The sequence below is a fragment of the Trichosurus vulpecula genome, chromosome 1 (genome assembly GCF_011100635.1).
Source record: "Trichosurus vulpecula isolate mTriVul1 chromosome 1, mTriVul1.pri, whole genome shotgun sequence".
Classification (NCBI taxonomy): Eukaryota; Metazoa; Chordata; class Mammalia; order Diprotodontia; family Phalangeridae; genus Trichosurus; species Trichosurus vulpecula.
Genome location: NC_050573.1, coordinates 140,701,308 through 140,726,443, shown reverse-complemented (window position 1 = coordinate 140,726,443; position 25,136 = coordinate 140,701,308). Strand labels below are relative to the sequence as shown.

The 25,136-nt window shown below is 35.6% G+C and overlaps 1 protein-coding gene across 1 annotated transcript in view; it reads right to left on the bottom strand.

Moving 5' to 3' along the window:
* LRP12 (LDL receptor related protein 12) overlaps window positions 1-25,136 on the bottom strand; it is a 164,327-nt gene that overhangs the window by 29,004 nt on the left and 110,187 nt on the right. Inside the window, exon 3 of the mRNA XM_036741147.1 lies at window positions 1,281-1,416. Within this exon, the coding sequence (XP_036597042.1) occupies window positions 1,281-1,416 (136 nt within the window). The remainder of the gene's footprint in view (window positions 1-1,280; window positions 1,417-25,136) is intronic.

Below are 25,136 nucleotides of genomic sequence, written 5' to 3'. Positions count from 1 at the left end.
CAAAAATATTTATAGCAGTTCTTCTAGTGGTGGTGAAAAAATGTGGAAGCTAAGACACTGTTCAACAACTGAGGAATGGCTGAAGAAATTTTGGTATATGAATGTGATGAAATACCACTATGCTGTAAGAAATACAGAAATAGATGATTTCAAAAAGAATTGGAAAGATTTATATGAACTGATGAAGAGAGAGCAAAACTATTTATACCATCAATAAAATGAGCAGAACTAGGAGAATAATTATACAATGACAACAACACTATAAGAACAAATAACTTTGTGAGGTGTAAGAACTATGATCAATACAATGACCATTCATGCTGTTCATTACAGAGAAGTGATGAATGTAGGGCGAAGGATCTCTCTCTTTCTCTCTCTCTCTCTCACACACAAGCACGCAGGCACACATTTTTTGTATACTACCACTAGGGGCATTTATTTTTTCTTGATTATGCATATCTGTTACAAGAGATGTAGTTTTTTTTTTTTCATTTTTTTTTTCCCAAAAGGGGTAGTGGCGAGATGGTGGGCAGAGAGAAAGAAAATAGATTTCTTTTGATTAAAAAACAGGCATGTGTAATGCTACAGATACGAAATATTGCGTACATTTTCAGATAAGGTCAGAGTATTATTAGTTTTATTTAATTGTTCTACTTTTGTTACAAGAGACCTTTCACGAAGTGGAAATAAGCTATAAATGTACATAATGTAAAAACCAAACACATTAATAACACTGAAACAAAAAAAAGGGAGGGGGAGATTTATATAGTGCCATACAAGTAGTGGCCCTTTCAATATGTGTTGAATTGAATATTTATTTATTGAAAGAAAAATGAAAACATTACCTTGTAAGTTGGTTAATTCAGTGGGTTAGGAGGCTGTTAATGAGACCAAATGAACCCATCGTTGATGAGTCATTTTGTAATTCTGTAGCCAAAATGACACCTCTGCCTCCGAAAGCAGTCTTACATATGAGTCTCTGTGGCCACAAGGAAACTAGAAGAGGTTGGATAACTCAATACAAACTTATCACCGAAATAATTTCCTGTATTTAATGTGTGCATTAACGGAGGTAGGTTAGAGGCATTAACTTTTTGTATAAAAGGCAACTCACATCATCAGTATTAGATGAATGAAAAATGACTGAAGAATACTGTTGTATATAATTTTAAAACTAAAAGTAATCAATTCTATTACATTATTAAATGTTGAGCAGAGAAATTTGGTAATGAAATATACAATAAAAGTTATATATTAATGTGACAAAACATCAAAATTACCTTATAGTAATGATTTCCCCTGGGTTTGCCCGTATATACCAGCTACAGTTGATTCTGGCAGGATATTCAAAAGGCCACCCTGGGCTTGTGATTACCCCACTTGGTCCTCTAATTTGTTCTGGAGTCTCTCCACAAGCTGAAAAATATTGAAAACAGTCATAACTGATTATATTTTAAAACTGTATCTAAGTGACCAGAATTCATATTTTCTAAATCTTCAGACATCAAACTGCACAATAAAGCAATAATCCTGAAAATCCATTTTTCAAAAATTATAATATCTTAGAACCTGAAATGACAGAGATCAGCTAGGTCAAACCCTGATTGATCTTTGACATATGGCAATCAATACGTGTTGTGATAGGAAATTCATGCTATAACAAGGCAACCTATTCCATTCTGGAATAATTGTTAGGAAATTGTACCTGATCCTGAGATGAAATCTGCCTTCTCATAATTTCCATCTCCTAGTCCTAGTTCTCCATTTTGGAACTATTCACAACTTCTATCTGAGATCCCTTCAAATATCTAAAACCAGCTAACAACTTAATTTGCTTGTCCAGACTAAGCAGGTTTGGTTCCTTCAATTAGCCATCCATGCCATGGCTTCTATTCCCTCATCATATTTGCTGTCTTTCCCTGGTCAAGGCTCAATTTGTCAGTAACTTTCCTAAAATGTGGGACCAAGAAATGAGCATAGTATTTCAGATGTAGTTTCTAATATTACAGAATACAGCAAGTTTATCCCTTGTTCTGGGCACTATTTTTATTAATGCAAACTAACACTGCATTAACCTTTTTTTTTGGCAGATACATAACAACAGTGATTAATATACATGACAAATACAGAGAAACAAGGAAAAATTTAAACTGATGTAAAGTATAAAAGCACGAGGAGGAAAACAATATACACACTCACTACAATACAAATGGAAAGAACCACCACCCCAAAAAAAGAGAAACCAAAGTTTTGAAATTGCAAATAATCTTTGCACGAAGGAAGAGACTTAGAAGATGCTTCCTTCTGCTTCTTTAAAGAGAACTGTGTCCATAGTCAGAGAATACACATATAGCGCCAGATTTCTTTTTTTTAATGTGTTTTGTTTTAATGAATTTTCCTCCTTTTTTTTTCTTTTAAAAATTTTTTCTTTGCTATAATGGCTCTCTGGGAGACGAAAAGCAAAGAATGAAGGAGGATATCTTCCAAGATATCAATAACAATCAACTGCAAAAAATTGTGTGTATTAATTTTGTGTATATATGATCTAATCAAGCTGCTCTTTCAGTCTTTCTTTTCCTTAGTGCCAATTCTATATCCTTATATAGTCCACTGGGGCCTGTGATGTTAGAATCTAAATGTAGTAGTTCCAATGTCATTTGTATATGACATTGGAATAATGAGTTTATTATGGAAAACCTTGTAGATCTTTAGTTTTCTGGGTGTCATCCTTAAATGCCCTCAGGATGAATATGCTTAGACATGTCTTACTCTTAAGATTTCTGTAAACTCATTTTTCTCTCCAAAGCTTCTTGTTGTTTTATGAGATTACACTATTCCTAATCTTCCAGCCTCTGCCTCCAAAGATTTTACAAATGAGTTTATGTTCTAAACTGGTGCTATTCTTGACTGTCATAGCTCTCTGCATGGAAAGGAGATCAAGTGTTCTCTTGCTAAAACATTTTCTAGACTCTTTTGTCCTACTCTCAGAGACAGATTTGTATCAGTTAAACAGTCAGTGGTAATGTCTATTGTTCTATCCATTTTCCAGTGGCCAACAGATTGTTGAAATAAAAGGTTGGAGATTCTCCACCTTCTCTTTTTGATTATTTTCAAGTTGGGATTGACTTTCATCTTTGCTCTAAGAAGCTAATGTTCTTAGAATTGTAGTTGCTCACAAACCAGATCCCAGGCCAGGAAACCAGCGATCACACCTCTCCTTAAATCATGCCACCTTGGAAGAACTGAGAGCTTGCAGACCTCCCCAGAGCTAGCTCTGAAAAGAACAGCTCAAAAAGCCTGAAGCTTGGGACAGTGGCCCCTTTACCCTTGGAGAAGAGTCAAACTTTAACAGAAAGTTAAAAGTCAAGAAATAAGTTGGAAAAATGTGCAAAACCAAACCAAACCAAAACAAAAACAAAAAAGGAACTTGACAACAGAAAGTTACTTTGGTGACAGGGAAAATCAAAACACAAACTCAGAAGGAGACAATGAAATCAAAGCAGCTATGTATACAAAGCCTCCCCTGAACAACTCAAAAGGATTTTAAAAAAATCAAATAAGGAGTAAGAGAAAAAATTGGGAAAAGAAATAAGAATGAAGCAAGAAAATCATGAAAAAAATTTTTGAAGAAAATAACACCTTAAAAACCAGACTAAGCCAAATTGTAAAAGAGGCAAAAAAAAAAAAAAAATCCACTAGAGGAAAAAAAAAAAAAACTTCTTTAAAAGGAGAACTGGCCAGAAAGATGTACAATGGAAAAAGATGTACAAAAATTTACTTAAGAAATTACTTTCTTAAAAATTAGACTTGGGCAAGTGGAAGCTAATGACTCTATGAGACATCAAGAAACAATAAAACAAAATCAAAAGAATGAAAAAATAGAAAAAAATGTGAAAAATTTCATTGGAAAAATAGGTCCTGGTGAGATAATTTAAGAATTACTGGACTACTTGCAAGCCATGATCAAAAAGAAGATCCTAGACATCATTTTCCAAGAAACTGTCAAGGAAAACTGCCCTGATATCCTAGAACAAGAGGTTAAAATAGAAATAGAAAGAATCCACCAAATGTTTCTTGAAAGAAATCCCAAAAATGAAAACTCCCAGGATTATTATAGTCAAATTACAGAGCACCCAGGTAAAGGAGAAAATATTGCAAGCAGCCAGAAAGAAACACTTCAAATATCTACCATGGAGCCACGGACAGGATACCACAAGACTTAGTAGCTTCTAGATTAAAGAATCAAAGGGTTTAGCATATGATATTTCAAAGGGCAAAGGAACTAGAATTACAACCAAGAATGACCTAACCAGCAAAACTGTGTATAATCCTTAAGGGGAAAAAATGGAAACTTAATGAAATTGAAGATTTTCAAACATTCTTGATGAAAACCAGAACTGAATAGAAAATTTGACTTTCAAATATAAAACTCAAGAAAAGATAAACATGAAAGAAAAGATAACTCATAAGGGATTTAATAAGGTTAAACTGTTTATATTCCTACATGGGAAAATGACAACTGTAACTCCTAAGAACTTTATGAGGGCAGTTAGAAGGAGTATACATAGAGTGGATGGGTATGAGCTGAATATGAGGGAATGATTTCAAAAAATAAAATCAAGGGATGAGAAAGAGGAATGTATTGGGAGAAGGAGGGGAGGAATAATTAGAATGGGCTGAGAAGAAAAACAAATTACCAGTATCAAAAATGAAAAGGGTGAATTTGCCACCAATGAAGATGAAATTAAAGCAATTATTGGGAGTTATTTTGCCCAATTATCTGCCAAGAAATCTAACAATCTAAGTGAAATGGATGAATATTTACATAAATATAAATTAACCAGATTAACAGAAGAAATAGAATACTTAAATAACCATATCTTAGAAAAAAAATTGAACAAGTCATCAGTGAGCTCTGTAAGAAAAAATGCCCAGGGCCAGATGAATTCAGAAGTGAATTCTACTAAATATTTAAAGAACACTTAATCCCAATACTATATAAACTATTTGGAAAAACAGGCAAAGAAGTCCTATCAAATTCCTTTCACAACACAAATACAGTGCTGATACCTAAATCAGGAACAGTAAAAACAGAGAAAACTATATAATAATTTCCTTAAAGCAAAAAATTTTTTTAATAAAATACTAGCAAGGAGATTACTGCAATATATCACAAGGATTATACACTAAGACCAGGTGAGATTTATACCAGGAATGCAAGGGTGATTCCATATTAATTAAACTATCAGCATAATTGACCTTATCAATAACAAAAAAACAACAAAAATCATGTGATTATCTAAATAGATTCAGAAAAAGCATTTGATGAAATACAACACTCATTTCCTCTTAAGAACAAAAGAAAGCATAAGAATAAATGAAGCTTTCCTTAAAGTAATATCTACCTAAAATTTTCAGCAAGCATTATCTCTAATGGGGCTAAGTCAGAAGCTTTTCCAATAAGATTGGGGTGAAGCAAGGATGCCTATTATCATCACTATTATTCAGTATTATACTAGAAATATGCTATAGCAACAAAAAAAAGAAAAAAGAAATTGAAAGAATTAGAATAGGCAATGAGGAAACAACACCAGTCTCTCTTTGCATATTATATGATTGTATATTTGGAGAATTCTAGAGAATCAACTAAAAATTATTTGAAATAATTAACAATTTTAACAAAGTTGCAGGATATAAAATAAACCCACATAAATCATTAGCATTTCTATATATTACCAACAAAATTCAGCAGCAGGAGATAAAAAGAGAAATTCCATTTAAAATCACTGTAGACAATATAAAATACTATCTGCCAAGACAAACCCAGGAACCACATGAACACAATTACACAACACTTTTCACACTAATAAAATCAGATCTAAACAAGTGGGAAAATATTTGTTCATAGATAGGCCAAGTCAACATAATGGAAAAGACAATTCTACGTAAGTTAATTTACTTATTCAGTGCTATACTAATCAATCTACCAAAATAAGTCTTTTATAGAGCTAGAAAAATAACAAAATTCATCTGGAAGAAAAAAATCAAGAATATCAAGGAACCAATGAAAAAAATTGCGAAGGAAGATAGCCTAGCAGTACCAGATTTAAAAGTGTTAATCATCAAAACAATCTGGTACTAAGAAATACAGTGGTGGATCAATGGAATAGATTGGGTATACAAAACACAATAATAAATGACCCAGTAGTCTAGTGTTTGCTAAACCCAAAGATCCAAGCTTTTGAGACAAGAGCTCACTATTTGACAAAAACAGCTGGGAAAACTGGAAAGCTGTTTGGCAGAAACTAGGTATAGACCAACATCTCATACCATATACCAAAATAAGGAAGGTCAAAATGGGTACATGATTGAGGCATAAAGGGTGATATTACGCAAATTAGAGGAGCATGGAATAGTTTACCTGTCAGATCTATAAATAAGGGAAGAATTTATGACCAAACAAAAGATAAAGAGCATTACAGGAGGAAAAAATGGATAATTTTGATCATAGTAAAGTGAAAAGATTTTGCACAAACAAAATGAATGCAGCCAAGATTAGAAGGAAAATAGAAAATTGGGGGGGGGCCGAATTTACAGGAAATTTTCTCTAATAAAGGCCTCATTTTTCAAATATAGAGAAAACTGAGTCAAATGTGTAAAAAAAAAAGTCATTCCCCCAATTGATCAACGGTTAAAGGATATGAACAGTCAATTTTCAGATAAAGAAATCAGAGCTACCTATAGTCATATGAAAAAAATACTCCATTTCACTACTGATTAGAGAAATGCAAATTAAAACATCTCTGAGGTACCACTCCATGCCTATCAGATTGGCTAATATAACAGAAAAGGAAGATGATAAATGTTGAGGGGATGTGAGAAAACTGGGACACTAATGCACTGTTGGTGGAACTGAACTGATCCAACCATTCTGGAGAGCAATTTGGAACTATGCTCAAAAGGTTATAAAACTTGCATATCCTTTGACCCAGGAATGCTTTTACTAATGTCTGTATCCCAAAGAGATCAAGAAAAAAGGAAAGGACCTATATGTACAAAACTATTTATAGCAGCTCTTTTTGTGGTGGCAAAAAATTGGAAATTGAGGGGTTGTCCATCAATTGGGGAATGACTGAACAAGTTGTGTTGTAAGATTGTGATGGAATACTATTGTGCTATAAGAAATGACAAGCAGAATGATTTCAGAAAAACTTGGAAAACTTACATGAACTGATGCAAAGTGAAGAAGAACACTGTACATATTAAGAGCAATACTGTAAGGCTGATCAACTGAATGACTTAGCTATTCTGAGCAATACAATGATGTAAGACAATTCCAAAGGTCTACCTCCAGAGAAAGAACTGGTGGAGTATGAATGAAGATTAAAGCTTACTTTTTTTCTTTACACATTATTTTTCTTTTCTTCTGCAACAACATGACTAATATGGAAATATGTTTTGCATGATGGCACATGTACAACCTGTATCAAATTGCTTGCCTTCTCAATAAGGAGGGCAATGAGGAAAGGAAGGTAAGAATTTGGAAGTGAAAAATTTTAAAACCAAATATAAAAATTTTTATGCGTAACTGGAAAAATATTTTAAAAATCAAAAATCTGATGTCAAATATGACACACCCTAACCTCTGCTAAGAAGCCGAGGGAGATACATGCCACTAATTCTCCTTTGTTTTTCTTATTATTATACCATACTGGTGGTTTTGCCACCTTCAAGTTTCTCCCCACTCCAGTCCATCCTCTATTTAGTCACCATCTTCTCAGTCATTCAGGTTCACAACCTACATTTTCCTAACTCCTCACACTCTCACACCACCTATATCCAATCAGTTACCAAGCCCTGTTGTTTCTCTCTCTCCAACATCTTTTACACACCTTCTTCTTTACTTTGACATTGCCAAGACCCTATATTGTAGACTTTCCTCATCTCACAATAGACTATTGCAATGGTCTACTGACCTTCCTTCTCCCAGACTCTCCCCATTCCATCATCCACTTGGCTGTTAAATTGATCTGCTGAAAGCACAAGTCTGACCATGTTATTCCGCTATTCAATCAACTCCAGTGTCTCCCTATTACCTCCAGTGTAAAATACAAAATTTTCTGTTTGGTTTTTTAAAGCTCTCAATAACCTGGCTCATTCCTACCTTTAGTGTTTTTGCACCTTATATCCAACCATATACTCTGTGATCCAGTGCAACTGGCCTTTCTATTCCTAGTATTAGACACTCTATCTCCCAACTCTGGTCACTTTCACTTGCTATCCTCCATACCTTACCTCCCAAGCTTCTTTCAAGTCTTAGCCAAAGTCACAACTTCTTCGAGAAGCCTCTTTTAATCCCCTCTAATGCTGTTGCCTTTCCTTTGCATATTCCAGTTTATCCTTTAGATGTGTTATTTGTACATAGTTTTTTGCATGTTGTCCAACCTGTGAACCCCTTGAGAGCAAGGATTGTCTTTTGCCTTGCCTTGGATCCACAGTGCTTAGGACACAGTACATGTTTGATAAATTTACTGATTGACTTAATTATTTATGCTTCTCATTTTTTTGTAACTAATATTTCATAACATTTATATATCACAATTTTTTCTAGTTTTTTGGTAGAACAAAAAATGTTGCTATATAATTGGTGGATTTGGAGCCTTAGTCACTTTATTTGCATAATTCCAAATTGCTTTCTAAAATGGTTGTACCAGTTCATAGCTCAACTAGTGTGGCCATCTTTCCAGAACCCCTCCAACACTGATTTTCCCATCTTGCCTATTGTGTTCTGATTTGTATTTCTCTTATTCTTAGTAATTTGGGGCATTCTTTCACATGGCTGTAAATAATCTGCAATTATTTTGAGTTATCTGTTGGGAAAGCCTTTTGGTCCTGTATTTCTATTAGTTGTATAGCGTAGCTTGGATATCAAATCCTTATCAAAGATACTTCACACAAAACTTTTTTTCTGCAACCATTTCACTTCTCACCTCAGATACATTAAATTATATAAAAGATTTTAAAATTCAAATAATCAGAACCACCTATTATATTTTTTGTAATTTTTCTATTTGTTGTTTGGTTAAGAATTATACACACACACACACACACACACACACACACCCAATAAATAACATCTGATTATCTCCTTAAATATTCTATGATGTAATCTTTAATTCAGGTCATGTGATGATGGTTTCAGTCTAATTTCTGCCAGATTGCTTTTCATTTTTCTCAGTAGCTCTTGTCAAATAGGGACTTTCCCCCCTGTTTTCCCCATATTTTACTTATTAATTTATGTTTCAGGATTTATTGAATAGGTAACTTATTGAGTTTCTCCCTTCTCTAGTCTGTTTTATGATCTATTTCCCTAATTTAAAAAAAAATAACAAATGTGTTTGATGATTACTGTTCTATAGGATAGCATAAGGTCTAGAAGTACTGTTCTCCCTTCAGTCTTTTTTCATTATTTATTTCCCTTGGTAGGGATTTGGGTAGGGATCCCTTGATTTTTGTCTTGCCAAATGAATTGTTGTTATTTTATCTAGCTCCCTTAGTAGTCTGATTGGTATTTCATTAAATCAGTAAATTAACTTTGGCCAAATTGTCATTCAGACATGAGCTTTGAAACAATCCTCTATTTAAGTTGTTCTTGAATTCTTTAAAGGAGCATTTTGTAACTGAAACTCTACAAATATTGAGTGTATTCTGGTAATTCATTTTCAGATATTTTACATATTTATTAGTTGTTCTGAATAAGACTAACCTTGCTATTATTTTCTTTTTTCCTCTCTTGGTGGTTAGTTCAAAATTTCCCCTTCTCCTCTCCAACATTTTTTTGGTTTGTAAGATTACTTTTCTTGGTTTTTTTTTTTTTTTTCCTGTGCCTTTTTCTAAGAAGGTTTTCTTTATCTTGTTCTCTTCACTGATTCATTTCCTTTCTGTCTGTTTTAAAGATTTGGGTTTTTTTTAAAAGTTAATGGTGTACATGGCTATTTAATCCTTCTTTATCACTTTGTGAGGTGCATGGGGTATTCAAGAGAACTAGCACCTCTGGTTTGAGGGTTTTTCAGCGTTTCTCACCCACGTTTGGTATCTACTTGATTCACCCAACTCTCACCTGTGGCTCCAAAAAGCTGTAGCATGCACAGCAGCCATACCGTGGTAAAATGTCTCTACAGAAGGACTAAATCAGGCTGAGGGTAACTGAAAGGCCTCAAATCCATTGATAAGTTAGGGGGATGAGAACAATTTGTTCCACTAGCCATCAAGGTAGCTGAAGCAAGTACTGTAGAGTGCTTAGAGCTTGGTCAGACATCAAAGATGCCAAGGTCATCCACTGCAACCTGGGCCATCGCCAGAGGTCTTGACTTTTGTCTCACCACTGGACTTTGATAACTCAGTAAGAGACAGACAGATGACTTTGTGCAACCCTACCTCATTTAAACCAAATTCACGCACAAGTCATCCTCCAGAAATGCCACCTCGCTTCTTTAAAAACAAAGGACAAACAATGCTTTCTGTATTTCTTATGGAATATCAGAAATATCAAGTTTGATCTCCCTCTAACCAATTTCTATGTTAATTCCTTTGTAGATCTTGTTCCATGGTCCTTTTTTTCTGTTATGACTTAGAGGTACATTTATGAGGGAAGTAATAGTAATAGAAACATTGCATTGCTCCATGGCAGAAATTATCCTATGTCCCAAATGTGTGGTCTAGCTTTACTCTCTGCCCTCACCATAATCATTCTCCTTCTGATATGCTAAATAATCTAAGAGGCAGCTGGGTGGAACAATAAACAGAGCACTGGCCTTGGGAGTCAAGAAGACTCAAGTTCAAATAGGCACTTACTATCGGTGTGACCCTGGCTTAGTCAGTCCATTTGTGTTTACCTCAGTGTCCTCTTCTATGTGTATAACAATGTCTCCCAGGGTTGTTATGAGGATAAAATTAGATAATATTTGCTGTATCATAGTGTTTTGCAAACTTTAAAGCGTTACATGAATGCTAGCTTGTTGTTATTGCATCTCTGGCCCCATGTCTCCCCACCCTTCTGGGTACTAGTAGCCCCCAGTAGCTCCCATTTCCCTTCTCCTAAGACAGGATAGTGTTCATAGAGCCACTGTAATTTAGTTTTCATTATTTATTCTTTCCTTAGTAGTTGTAGTTATACTTTTCCTGTGTGTCTGTTGGGGGAAGGGAACGATTTCAAGTTGAATGATCCACTCACTTCTGTTTTCCTCTGTGTGTGTGTGTAGCTATATATTTATATAGATGTATACATGTATATTTATGTAGATATACATATATACAGATATACTGCAGGAATTTTTCAAATATCTCTCTTTTGTTAGACATCCATTTTTCTTCTTTCATTCATGATCACGTTCAGGTTTGCAGAGCATGTGACAATTCTGGGGTTACAAAGCCATAACTGATGATCAATTGTAGCACAAATGGGAACTATTTGCAGCTGTAGTGGACAAAAGGGTATAATTTCTTTTTGTAGTACCAAAAGGATTTCACCCTTACAAAGTACCCTCATGTATTCACAAGAGAAAGCATGAAAACATTATGTGAGGATCTACTTTAATGAACCGTGTAATTGCCACAAGGCAATCACAACATCACCCTTAACATAATACATATACTACTTAAATTTCTCCTCATAATATTTTCTCAAAACATTTTCAATGCTATTATTATATTAATTCCTATGATCTCTTATCACAAAAACTTAATAAAAATTACATCTTTATGATTCAACTATCTCTTCCTTTTTCCTTCATTATCTCCCACCAGGAACTACGAAAAGTTTTGGATAGAAGGGACTTTATAGATCATTTAACCATTTAATAAATTTAAATTTATTTTAAATTAAATTTAAATTTTCTTATTTAATAGATGAGGAAACTGAAGGGCAGAGAGATGAAATGACATGCCCAAGATAAAAAATTATCAAGTAATAAAGACAGGATTCAAATGGAGACTCCCTGACTATAAATGCTGTTATCTCATTGGGCTTCAGCATTTTCACCTATAAAATAAGAGTTGGACTAAATGGCCTGTGACATACCTTTGAGCTCTAGATCTGTGAGTTTATGAATTAATTTTTTTAATGTAGCAGAACAACTAAAATTTGTCCTTTGTGGTTTAAATATGCTAGGGAAATTGCTAACTTTTATACATAGGTTTTGAGAAAAATTCTAAGAAAAAATAGGAATTTATCAGGTGTTGATCTAAAAAGAACCCCATATCACAACATGAAATTTTGGGTCCTAATTTCTTGGAAGTCCTATAGGTGGCACTCCATATTAAGAAATAAAGATACTACTTTTTTTAGTGGAAGCCCAGAAGGACATGATATGAATATTTTATTTCCATATTACTGTACAAGAATAAGACACAATGGTAAGTGGGGTATTGTTAATACTAAGACTCACTTTTTTCACTTTAGTCATTTATAAACTACATTTTCCAAAATAAGTATTTTTTAACTGTACTTTAAAATGCCATGAATTCAAGTTTCAAGATACGAATTGCAGTGTTCTAAAGTTTTTCTTTTATCACATATGAATATATGAGTTAACTTAATTTTGCTTGTTTGTAACATGATTCAGTCCAGAATTTTATTCTAGATTTAATCAAAGTTTTTTAGCTAACAAATTATGTATGCACAATATACATCATATAGAGTTAATACAAATATAATAATGGTATGTATAATAACACACCACATTCTTTATATACCTTAGAAAGAAATGGAGAATATTAATTCAAAAATCAAAGAAGCCAAGAGTAACAATAAAAATCATTTACCTTTTTGTTTTGGAGGGTGGGGCAGACTGGACCTACTTACCTATATCAGTTTAATTAATTATGTTAATGATCCTCATGAAATGGGATTAGTGAAATTATAAGGAAAATATTTATTTAACTGGAGGAAGAGTTCTGAGTTACATGCAAGGATGTGACTATAGATATCTATCTTAAAATGTGTCTCACCATTTAAAAATACACTACTTTCCATCAGAGGCCATCTAGGTCAACTCCCTTATTTTACAGATGGGGAAACAGAGTTTCAGAGAGTTTAAGTGACTTATTCAAGGTCACACCGGTAGAATATGTCAGAGGTGGGCTCTGAAACCAGTTCCTCTGACATCAATCTTCTTTCTACGGTACCACACCGCCATGTTTAAGTGAGAAGTTTGTCAAAGATATCTGCCACTTCCATGAAGAATGTCCAAGACAGAGTCCAAAGGGAAAGGGATTCCCTATAGGTGGTGTATTCCTCTAGATGATATTTGCAGATGGCATTACCTTGATTGTATCAAGAACAAAAACACTACTGAGTGTTGAAATTTATAACCACTCAAAAAATTTTAGCCTGACAATTTACAAAAGAAGAATTAAACCGATATAGAATGTGTATTGTTCTGAATAGATTATGTAGTTGGATGTAAAGTCCCTTAAGCTGGTCTGTCAGTACATATACATCTTGTTTGACAGACAATGTAAACCAACAATAAGCTGGACCCAGAAACAAGTAAGAGATCAAGTTAAATTGCATTTGGGAAACTACAGAGAGCTTTTCCTGATCATTAGTTTTTACCTAAAACAGAAAGCCTTATTTTTAACACCAATAATCTTATGGGGAGAGAATCAGCACAACACAGGGGATAGACGGATGAATTTGTAATCCTGTAATGATCGTAGGAAAGTCACTCAACTTCAAGGAGAGCAACTCTTTATTGTTTTTTGTTTTGTTCTGTTTTTTGCAGGGGGGAAGGCAGGGCAATTGGGGTTAAGTGACTTGCCCAAGGTCACACAGCCAGTAAGTGTGTCAAGTGTCTGAGGCCAAATTTGAACTCAGGTCCTGAATCCAGGGCCGGTGCTCTACTCACTGCACCACCTAGCTGCCCTGAGAGCAATTCTTTATGACAAGAAGTTACTGATGGGTTGTAACAACATGGGAGAACAAATTTACCCAGTGAAATCCAGTGAAAGTCCACGAGGTGTTATACTGATGTAATACAACCTATTGCCATACCTGAAATACCTGAAAAAAGCCGAATTGCAGGTTACCCAAAGGGTAATGAAAAGACATATGTTTGAAAATTATTAATGACACAGTATATGCAAGGAGTTGTGAAAATGACATCAGCAAGGATTGCAGCCGGTGAGAAGCAAGGGATAGCTAGCCAGTATACTACATTGGTAACTACAGGAAAGCTCCAGAATGTTAAGTGGACCTATGGATGATTTACAGTGGGATACAGGCCAAAGTCTCATTGAATAAAAAGACACAGATGGATTGTACAGGGCACCTTCAGTGAAGATCAGTGAGAACACAGATCCAATAAAGTATTCCGTGTAAAGGCATATTAAGTTTGCCTCTTTAAAACTTGAAGGGTAGATCTTCTAGTCCTAATATTCTGAGATTTGTTTATAAAGTTCATGTTTACCTTTAGCCATTGCTACTATGAATTTGTCTTTCCAAATTGAAAAGTTCCAATCTTCACATGATAGCCTCTGCATCTTCTTTATCATTTTATTTGTCCTTCTCTGGAAGGACTTTGCATACAGTAAGTGCTCCAATATGATTTAGACCTGTCTGTGATTCCCTATTTTGTTGTAACTTTTTTTTATTAAAAATGCACACATGATGGGAGCTCTAAAGCTGTTAACACTTTTTATGGGGATCGCTATACACAGATCTTTGTTGTAATCAATATATTTTTCAAGTGCTTATTAAGTACATTTATATATCACTTTATACTGTATATTCCTTTATTTTGGCTTCTGAACAATTCTGTAAAGTAAGTACTATAATCCAATAACCTTTTGAGGTAGATATTACATTTTATAAATGAAGAAACAACAGCTCAAAGAGGTACCAGGATCTGGTCAAGGTTACATCGCTAATAACTAATAGAACCAAGATTTTAACCCAGGCTGCTTGATTCTAATATCCCAGGTTTCTTTTTACTACATAAGTATTCATCATCATTAGCTCATCTAGAAACTTATTTTGGTTTGTCAGTATCATATTCACAACAAACAAATTGGGATATTAACTAAGGAGAGAAAAGAATGCACATTATAAAAATGCAGCATTTAACATATGTCTGAACAAAGCCTTTGATAGGCTATTAAGCTTTACATTTATATATTTTGCATTCTATACATGATGAATGGAATTAAAATATGACAGTGAATGGAGAATAGAAAAAAAGTGTTAAAGGGGAAGAGAAAGAAAATGGAAAGTGAGAAAGGAAGAAAAAAAAGGGAAAGTAAAAACAAAGGGATACACATGGCAGGGAAAAGTAGTAGCTGTTACTAGAAACTGCTATCAGTTCTTTTCAGCACCAACGCCTACAGCAATGGAAAGATGGTGATGTCTACATTATCATCCTCCCTCTTTAAATTCTAAATATTTTCTTTCTAGTTGTTTGATTTTAAAATATGGGAGGTAGAAAGAGTTACAGAGAGTTAAAGGGAAATTCCATAGCAGAACAGCTCTGCTATAGAAGTTCTAGCTTCAGCCTTCCCAGTGGACCGTTTTAATTTTGATAGTAAACTGGCAAGTGAGAATTGCTTTGTAAATAGAATACAATGTGATACATTTTAGGATTAAAGAGTGACTATTACATGACTAAGAAATAAAGAAAACAAAATAAAATCTATAAACTCTATGCAGGCTATAGTTACCAGGGGATGGAAATAGCTTTCTTATATAGTGCCCATCACCGTGACAAGGGATAGTTCCAGATAGTAATGATCCTTTAAGATACTCCTCCGGGGGCAGAGGAAGGGCTTTAAGAGTTTCCATCACACCCAAGCTACTCAGGTGGCTGGGATAATTCCAAGCAGGGAACTGGGGTTAGCTCATACTCAGACTGTGATATTTGCATAAACACAGGAGATTAAATATGATAATATTTTAAAGTGCTTTGGAGTCCTACATAAATGTTAGGTATTATTATCATTATAGAATGTGATTCAAGGAGTGCTATAAGGTCATCTTGTTCAAAACTTTTATCAGCCTGCCTTAATCAAAAAAAAAAAAAATGACTGGTAATAAAAGAAATTTTGGACCCTGAGGAACCATCTCTTCTAGAAGTCCCCTGTTAAAATACCGGTTTGTTTTTTTAATCTGAGAGTGGTACTGTATTAAGTAATTTGTAAGACTATACACTTAAGATGACTAGACTTGGAGCCGCAATTTGTACAGTGAAACAGTCAAGGTTAAACCTAGAAGTAATCCAATATTCAATAAACCCCAAAATAAAATCACACAGAAAAGTCAATCAACAAGCATTGTTAAATGCTGACTATGTGCCAGTCATACTAAATGCAAGGAATACAAACAGAAAAGCCACATAATCCCTGCTCTCAGGGAGCTTACATTCTAATAAGGGGAGAAAATACATATAAGAGGTTTTAGTTGCAAGTCATAATGAAAGTAATCCTTAGGACATGTGGCAAAGCAGGTGGCAACGTACCTTTTAAAATATTATCTCAATTGATAAAATGATATCCATTTCTGCTGTTGTACTGCTTAATAAAGCCAAGGACTTTGGTGGCAAGAACTCTTTTCTGGGTCTTCAAAAACTGTAACTACTGAGGATGAGTTAGGATTTGGATGTGTTCAGTTTAAGATGTCTACTTTGCAATGTCTGAAAGGCATGTAACTGCTCTACTCAATAAACTCCCCTACTCCAATCAACTCCCTATCGCCTTGTATCAACAATCCGGCTAGCAGCTGCTGTGGGGGGTGAAAAACCAACACAAGCCCAACAACAAGAACGCTGCCGGCATAGGTTCTTTTGATCTGCTTTACTGAGGAAAGCAATGTTAAGGGGTTGACAAGCTTACTTTAATCCAGCATACAAATATCACTCACTTAGTTCAGGGGCAAAAGCCAGCACCCTGAACTTCAGCAAATACAAACAAATTACAAACAGACCAAATACAATTCATAGTTACCAAGAAAACCAAGTCCGGACATCCAGGCAAGCTGGAGGGCTCTGACCTACAGCTGCCCGGAGTCTCCACATCAGCGCCCCACCAAGAGTGAGAGCCCTGAGCAAATAGCTCTGTCTTCCTTTTTATATGCAGTTTCAGACGTCATCAAACATCATCTGAGCAACCAGAACTTGGGCTCCTATGATTGGCTCTGCAGTTAGCACCTCCCCTTAGGACCCTGGGAGCTTCACACCCACATAGGCTTAGCACCTAGTAATTAGGGGTTTGGGGCAAACTTAGGAGCAAAGATCTAATCAGGCCTCCCTTAGTTAGCCCCACCTTGGTTACCAATTCACACCCACATAGGTGTAGCACCTAATATGGGTTTGGCCCTGGGGCTTAGCACCTAGTAAGACTCAAAAGACACTTAATCATTTTAAAACAGTAAGAAAGTCCCAACTTAATTGACATTACAAGCCTCGAGGATAAAATACAAAATCTTGTTTCACATTCAAAGCCCTTTATGACCTAGCTCCATCCTACCTGTCCAATCCTGTTACACTTTGCTCCTTGATGGTGTACTCTTTAATCTAGTGACACTGGCATCCTTGCTGTAAGACACTATTTCTCTGCTCTAGGAATTTTCTCTGTCTGTCCCTGATGACTGGAATGTTCTCCCTCAACTCCACTGACTGACTTCCCTGGCTTCCTTTCAGTGGTAACTAAAATCTACAGGAAGCCTTTCCCAACCCATCTTAATTCTACTGCTTTATTTCTGCTTCTTCCTATTTATCCTGTAGCACGCTCTCTTTATATATTTGGTTATAGCATATTGTAAGCTTCTTGAGGACAAGGATTGTCTTTTGACTTTTTTGTATCCCCAGTGCTTAACAAGGCCTGGCACATAGTAGTCACTTAAAAAAATGTTTATTGACTGAGTGATGTCACTGAGCAAAAGTATATATTGATTTGGTATGAAGAAGCAAAGTATATTTAATGTTCAAAGTGCATAGGACTTTCCCCAGGATCTTAGATTTAGATCTGCAAAAGATCTTACAGGCCATCTAGGTCAAATCCTTCATTTTGGAGATGAGAAAACTGAGGTTTAGGGAGAGGTGCTTCATTTGTCCTGGATTAGATAGGCATTAAGTGACACAGCTAGAATATGAACCCAAGTCCTCTGATTCCACTATACCATACTTTAAAAAAAAAAATTCTCCCAGTGATATTATATGGTAATGCATTTTGGAATGCTACCTCCTTTGAGGAATCGGCATTGTAGGTGATCCAAAGAGTAATGGAGAGATGTGTAAGGGCTATAAGTAGTTTGCAGCATATCTCTAATTATGACCAAACACAAGAATTGGAATAAGGCCAACGCAGTACTGTGCAAGCCTGTGATCTGGTCATTTAGTCACCTTGCTCTCCCAACTTAGTGCATATTGGACTGAGTAGATAAATTCTGAGGCACAAAAAGTTAAGTGACTTATGCAGGGTTACAGAACTAGTAAGTATCAGAGGTAGGATTTGAGTTTAGGTCTTCCTAACTTCAAGCCCAATACTCTTACTACCTACATCACACTGCCTCCATTTTAAAGGATATCCTCTAGAAAATGTATGATCCACAACGATCAAATGGTTAGAAAGGATAACAGATAGATAGGCAGCCCAAGTACGCCACTGCTAACCATAACCACACCATAACATAACCAACCATATAGTATAAAAAAGACCTAGAGCCGGAGTTACTAAAATTTTTTTGAGTCTTATGGACCCCTTTTGCAGTCTAGTGAAGGCTATGTACTCTTTCTCAGAATGTTTTAAATGCATTAAATAAATAGGATTACAAAGGAAACCACGTATATTGAAATAGTTATAAAAATAGTAAGCAAACAAATTCATGGACACCAGGCTAAGAACTCCTGATCTAAAAGAAGACCTCCAGCAAACTGGGAAGATGCTTTGTGGAGAACATATTGAATAAACAGTAATATAAATGCCAGGTAGCATATTAAGAATACAAACACAAGGGGCAGCTAGGTGGCGCAGCGAGTAGAGCAGTGGCCCTGGAGTCACGAGGACCTGAGTTCAAATCCAGCCTCAGACACTTGACACATGTACTAGCTGTGTGACCTTTGGCAAGTCACTTAACCCCAATTGCCCTGCCCCCCCCCCAAATACAAACACAAGCCAAAAGAAAGATGGTCCCTGCCTTAAGGAATTTACATTTTAAAGAGAGAACACAACACTAGCAATTATCTTACTAAGTTTTTCATGACTCTGATCTCTCAGGATTCTCCACTGGAAGTACCCTCTGACTCAATGACCTCTACCCCTGATTGGATGGTTCCTCCTAGAACCTCTCTTTAAGAAGAGAACATAGGCAGCCTTCCCTAGGTTACACTTGGACTTCTTCCATGCCACAGTGCCAGTACCTTTTGTCCCCTTTTCAGTTTCCTTTTATGTGTTGTCTTCCCTCCTTGGGAGCAAGGATTTGTCTTTCTGTTTGTATTTGGATTCTATTTCAGGAGGCAGAGAATATACCTTTATATAGCACCTACTACGTGCCAGGCACTGTGCAAGGTTCTCTTTAGAAATATTATCTCATTACATCTTCACAAAAACCATGAGAGGAAGGTGCTATTATTATCCTTATTTTACAGTTGAGGAAACTGAGGCAGAGATTAAGTGACTTGTCCAGCATCACACAGCTAGTCTGAAGCAGTATTTGAATTCAGATCTTACTGTCTTCAGACCCAGTGTTCTGTCCACTGTGCCATCAGTTGCCTCTCAGCATTTAGCACAGTGCCTGGCACACTGTAAGCACTTAATAAACTCTTGCTGACTGACTGATCTTCAGTTTCCTTGGCAGGACTATCATCCATGTCTTACTTATTATGATTTTTTTCTAAGCCCTCCTTTTTCTATTCTTTTTTTCCCTCTAAACTTTCTCAGTAATATCACTAGCTTCCATGGATTCAGCTATCACAGCTATGCACAGATGACTCCTACATAGGAATATTACACCTTCATCTCTCTCTTAAGCTCCTGTTCTGCACCAACTGGTATTTCTACCCGGATGTCTCAGAGACAACTCAAACTTAACACATCCAAAACACAACTCATTGTCTTTCCTCCAAAAGCTATCCTATTTGACCTTCCCTATTTCTGACAAGGATATCATCACTCTTTTAGCTATCCAGGCTCACAAACTCAGTCTTCTTTCTTTGACTCCTCAGTCTTCCTCATTCCATATATCCAATCAGTTGCTAAGTTTTGTCAATTCTTCCTCCACAACTCTTTTATTAAGTATCCCTTTTTTTCATGAGCCACAAACATCATTCAAGCTCTCATCACCTCTTGCCTAAACTATTATAAAAGACTTCTAATTGTTCCCCTTACTTCCCAGTCTTTTCCCTCTCCAAACAATCTTCCACACAGCTATCAAACTGATATTCCTAAAGCACAGGTCTGATCATGTTACTCTCTGGCTCAAGAAGCTTCAGCATCTCCCTACTGTCTGCAATGCAGTATACAAGTGCCTATCTAGCATTAGAGCTCTGCACTATCCGGTTCCTATCTAATTTTCTAGACCAACTTCATATTACTCATTCTCAAGCCTGTTACTTTCCAGCAAAAGGACCTACTGATACTCACAATATATAACATTCCATCTTCTTCCTTTGTGCCTTTGCACTGGCTATTTGTTCTCCTTGACTTTCACCTCTTAGACTCCCTAGTTCTCTTTAAATCTCAGCTCATATCACACTCCTACAGTAGTCTGTTCCTTATCTTCCTACTTCTTAAGTGTTCTCCCTTTCCCTAGAAATTATATGCATTTTGTATTACTCATCTGTGTTTGTGTAGTTTTCTCACAGAAATCTAAGTTCTTTTTAGTCAGGGATTATTTCATTGTGACTCTGGTGCTTAGTTCAGTGAGTCGCAAATAGGTGTTTAATAAATACTTTACTGAATCAGATGGTAGATCAAGATGAGTGGAGATAGGCTGTAGCACATTAGCAACTATGACTTTCATGCAAGAAATTGAATAAAAGACATTAACAAAAGAAGAATGAAGGAAAAAAAGATGGATACATTTGAGTGCTATACTGTAACCATTCAAATTACTAAAAGAAGAGGAGAACTTGTAGGATGTTAAATAGATTCACCATGGTAGATTTATTGTGGATTTAGGACTTTTCTATTTAAAAAGCACAGAATGAGAAGACTGTGAGGGTAGATGGGGAATAAACCAATGAAATCATAGTTCTATCAAAATAAAGTATCCTTGAAACATTTTTATGATATTCTTTAAGAGGCTGAAAAACAGCCTTTGTAAAACAATTAGAGGCTGAAAAAACTTTTGTAAAAAGTGTTTTTGTTGCTCTCTTCCTAGCAATTTCACTGTTGTCTCCTCATAAAACATATTGAATTTGAAAGGAACCATTTAAATGTTAAGCATAAAGTAGAACAGGGTAAGAAATCTGAGTTTACACTCCCCCTATTCTTTAGACTGTTTCCATGGACCATATTATTCAATACCCACTCTCACCCCACCTCCTGGCCTTGTTTGATATCTCAAGACTCAAGATATGTCTGTTTATCAACATTAATAGTCCCCTCCTTCAGCACATATAAATCAAGAGTTGACTACAAGATTTTGCAAGCACTAGAAGTTGTTCTTTTTTGTTATTAAAGATCAATGATGCATAGAAATAAAAAAATTTAATTGAGGGCCACATGAAAATAAAAAGTAAACTAAGTTCATGAAACATGCAATGTTAGATTTGTCCCATTTTAAAACTAAAAAAGCCTGAAACATAAAAATTTATTTAATAAACACAATAAACATTTAAGAATATATTTTCATTCGTAACAGTGAGTTAAAAGGTCTGGGGAAAGAAAAAGTAAGATTGGCAGAGGAAGAAGTGGGAAGAGAGAAAATATCTTCAGACAAAAACAGAAGAAGATAGAGGGCAGCAGGATTTCAACAATGAGGAGCCAGTGGAAGTCACAAACAATGTAGGATCCTAACAGAATTTAGAGCAAGAAGGCATCTTAGAAATTCTTTAGTCTAACACACCATTTTGCAGATATGGAAAAAAGCAAAAAGACATAGAGTAATTACAAGGCTACAAAATAAGTATCAGAGCAGGAATTTGAATCTGGTTCCTTTGGATTCTCCATCATGTACTCTTTTACTACTTCCCCAAGGCAACTGTTCTCATGAATACAGAGACTATGTCATGCTTATGTTTCTGTCACTGGCAATCAATAAGTATGCATGTGCTAAGTACAAATTCTCTTGTTATGGAGAAAGTGAAATGGCTAGAAGAAAAGATCCCCAGGCTTTCCAGAATATCAGGGAAGAAAAAAATGCCCAGTAGTACGAAGAAAAAAAAGAGTCAAAAGTAAAATAAGGACTACAGAGACTTTTAAGGACATTAACGGTACAACATAAAGGTCAAGAGCTTATAAGGTAGAAGAATGTGATATAAGAAAAAAACAAGAAGAAAGAACTCTGAGTGTCTGGAGATATAATCTAATCAACAAGCAGTTATTGAAGGCTTATTTTGTGGCAGGCACTGTATGTAGTTGGCACTAGGGATGCAAAAACATAAGCGAACCAATCACTGACCTCAAGGAGCTTCCATAATAATAAGGGAAGGCAATATGTAACTATTTAAGCATGTACATAATTTTACACACACACACACACACACACAGAGTAACGTAAGGAAGACTTGAGTTCACAGAAGGTGGCACTTAAGCAGAGTTATGAAGGAAACCATGCATTCTAGGAGGCAGAGATGAGGATCAAGTACATTCTAGAAACGAGAGACAATCACTGCAAAAGCACAGAGATAGAATGTATTGGTTGTAGGGAACCAGTAAAAACTGAAGACTGAGTGGTTGGGGGTGGGGAGGTGGGGGGATATTGACTGAGAATGAAATGTGATCAGAGTATGCATGTAGAAGGGCTGGTCATGGAGAGAAGAACTACCTCTTCATCAAAGACTGAAATAAAGGAGGAAATGGTAGGGTGGGGTATCAAGGAGCTGTTAGATGAGGAGAAGGGGAATACGGGGAATTTTTGGTAAGTAACTTCGATCTTTCTGGTCACATACGGGAGAGAGGCTCAGGAAAGAGGGTGGCAAGAGGGAGTCCTTTTAAAGCTTTGAAGAGAAAAAAGCGTTGGAACAGCCTTTGTAGAGCATGGGACAGAGAATCAATTAAGGAGAAGTAAAAGTATTATCTTAGGGCAGTGAGGTCCTGGTTGAGATTTTATAACAAATTTTTGAGGTTCTAATTAGCATAGTTGCAAGACATCTTCTAGTTCCATTCACTAGCAGTAACGGTGGTGAACAGTAGAAGGGTAACAATGGCAGTAGGAATGGAAAGGGAGATTCAAGAGCTATCAAGGAGGCAGAACTGACAAGACTGGGAAACTGATTGGATTTAGGGGTATAGGAGAGAGAATTATTAAACTTTCAAGCCTAAGGTGTTCTGGTGTAATCAATGGAAACAGGGAAGATGGAAGGAGGCTGATTATTTTTCTGAGGGGCCGAAAAGATGAGTTCAGTATACATACACACAGACACATACACACATTATATACACATATATACACACATACACATAGCAAAATCCAGCAAAGTAAAACTTTTATCCATTTGTTTTAAAAATACATATCAAAAGACATTTTATTTTTAAAGAGTTAGGGATAATAAAGAATAGATGAACTTGGGAATAAAATTTTCAAGTTTCATTTGGGGGTAATTGTCTGACACAACTTCTTCAGCAGTTGAAAGACTAATCCCTGGAGGCAAAATAGCTTACAAGGTTTTTTCAAACATTTTAGAAGAATTCTAAGACTTGAAAATTCTAAGGGAGGAGGGAAGAAGCAGTAGAGAGCAGACAGAGAACTTTTTCCAATCAAGCCAGTTCTTTATGGCTCTGAACTCTCTGACCCATTGGATTATTGTAAAAATTAGTAGTATAGTACATAACACATACACACCCACACCCACACATGAATCCCCTTATGGTTAAAATGGAATTTTACCACTATTTTTGTAGGAGATTTGTTGAAACAATAATGCTATATGGTTCAGAAATACTTGTTGCACTGAATATTACTCTTTTTCCAGAATATTAAAACATACTTTATGCAATTAAGAGCTGTATCAAAAATTGTAGAAACACTATGCAGTAAATTTATTCTAAAAATGTTCTCCCTCTGTCCTCAGGCTGAGTGTTACTTTGAAAATCCATCAGAAAGTCTTAAGATATGGGAAAATATATGGTATTACTAATATCCCTAAAATATCAATATTGTCTAACCCAAATATTTCTTTACAGGAAGTTCCATCTGGGATTACCATTTATTTTGAAATTTTCTAAAAGAAAATCATAACACCATGAAATAATTAATCAAGATTTTCTTTTGTGTGTGTGAAGGTAGGAGTAAGAGAAAGGAAGGCAACCCAGGGATCCTCAGAAACCATAAAAGGATTCTACATAAACTGGAAGGAGAAAGAACATGCCTTTATGAAGATATCTAAGCTGCCACTCTGTAATTGCCAAATAACAAGAGGAGCTTTGATGTTTATTAGTGAAACAGAAGATAAGAGTGGGGAAAATTCACCTCCACCAGTCACTAGTTTGAGTTTAAGGGAAAGACCTTCCACAAACCCCTAAAATTTGCAGGATTCAAGACTACAGGCAAGAAGCAATCTTTTAAAAGAGATGTGTCACATTCTGTCAAAAGATCAATTATCGAATCAGACCTTAAAGTGACTATAGGTCATCTACAGATGAGAAAAATGAAACCCAGAGAGTAACATGCCCAGATTTACATAGGTAATTCAAATCTAGTTCCACCTTCTTCCATTTGTATATCTGTAAGGGAATGATGATAGTGATAATGAACAAGTGTTTCAAAGAATCACAGAATCTCAGAATTGCAAGGGACCTCAGAGGCCATCTAGACTAAGCTATACTTCCCAAAATAATTCCCTCTATGAACTGCTAACAAGTGGTTATTTTCTTGAAAGCCTCTAGTGAAGGGAGTCTACTACTTCCCCACGCAGCCAATTTGACCTTTGGATAGCTCTAATCATTAGATTCTCCTTATGTAGAGGGGCTGACTATGGAGACAACCA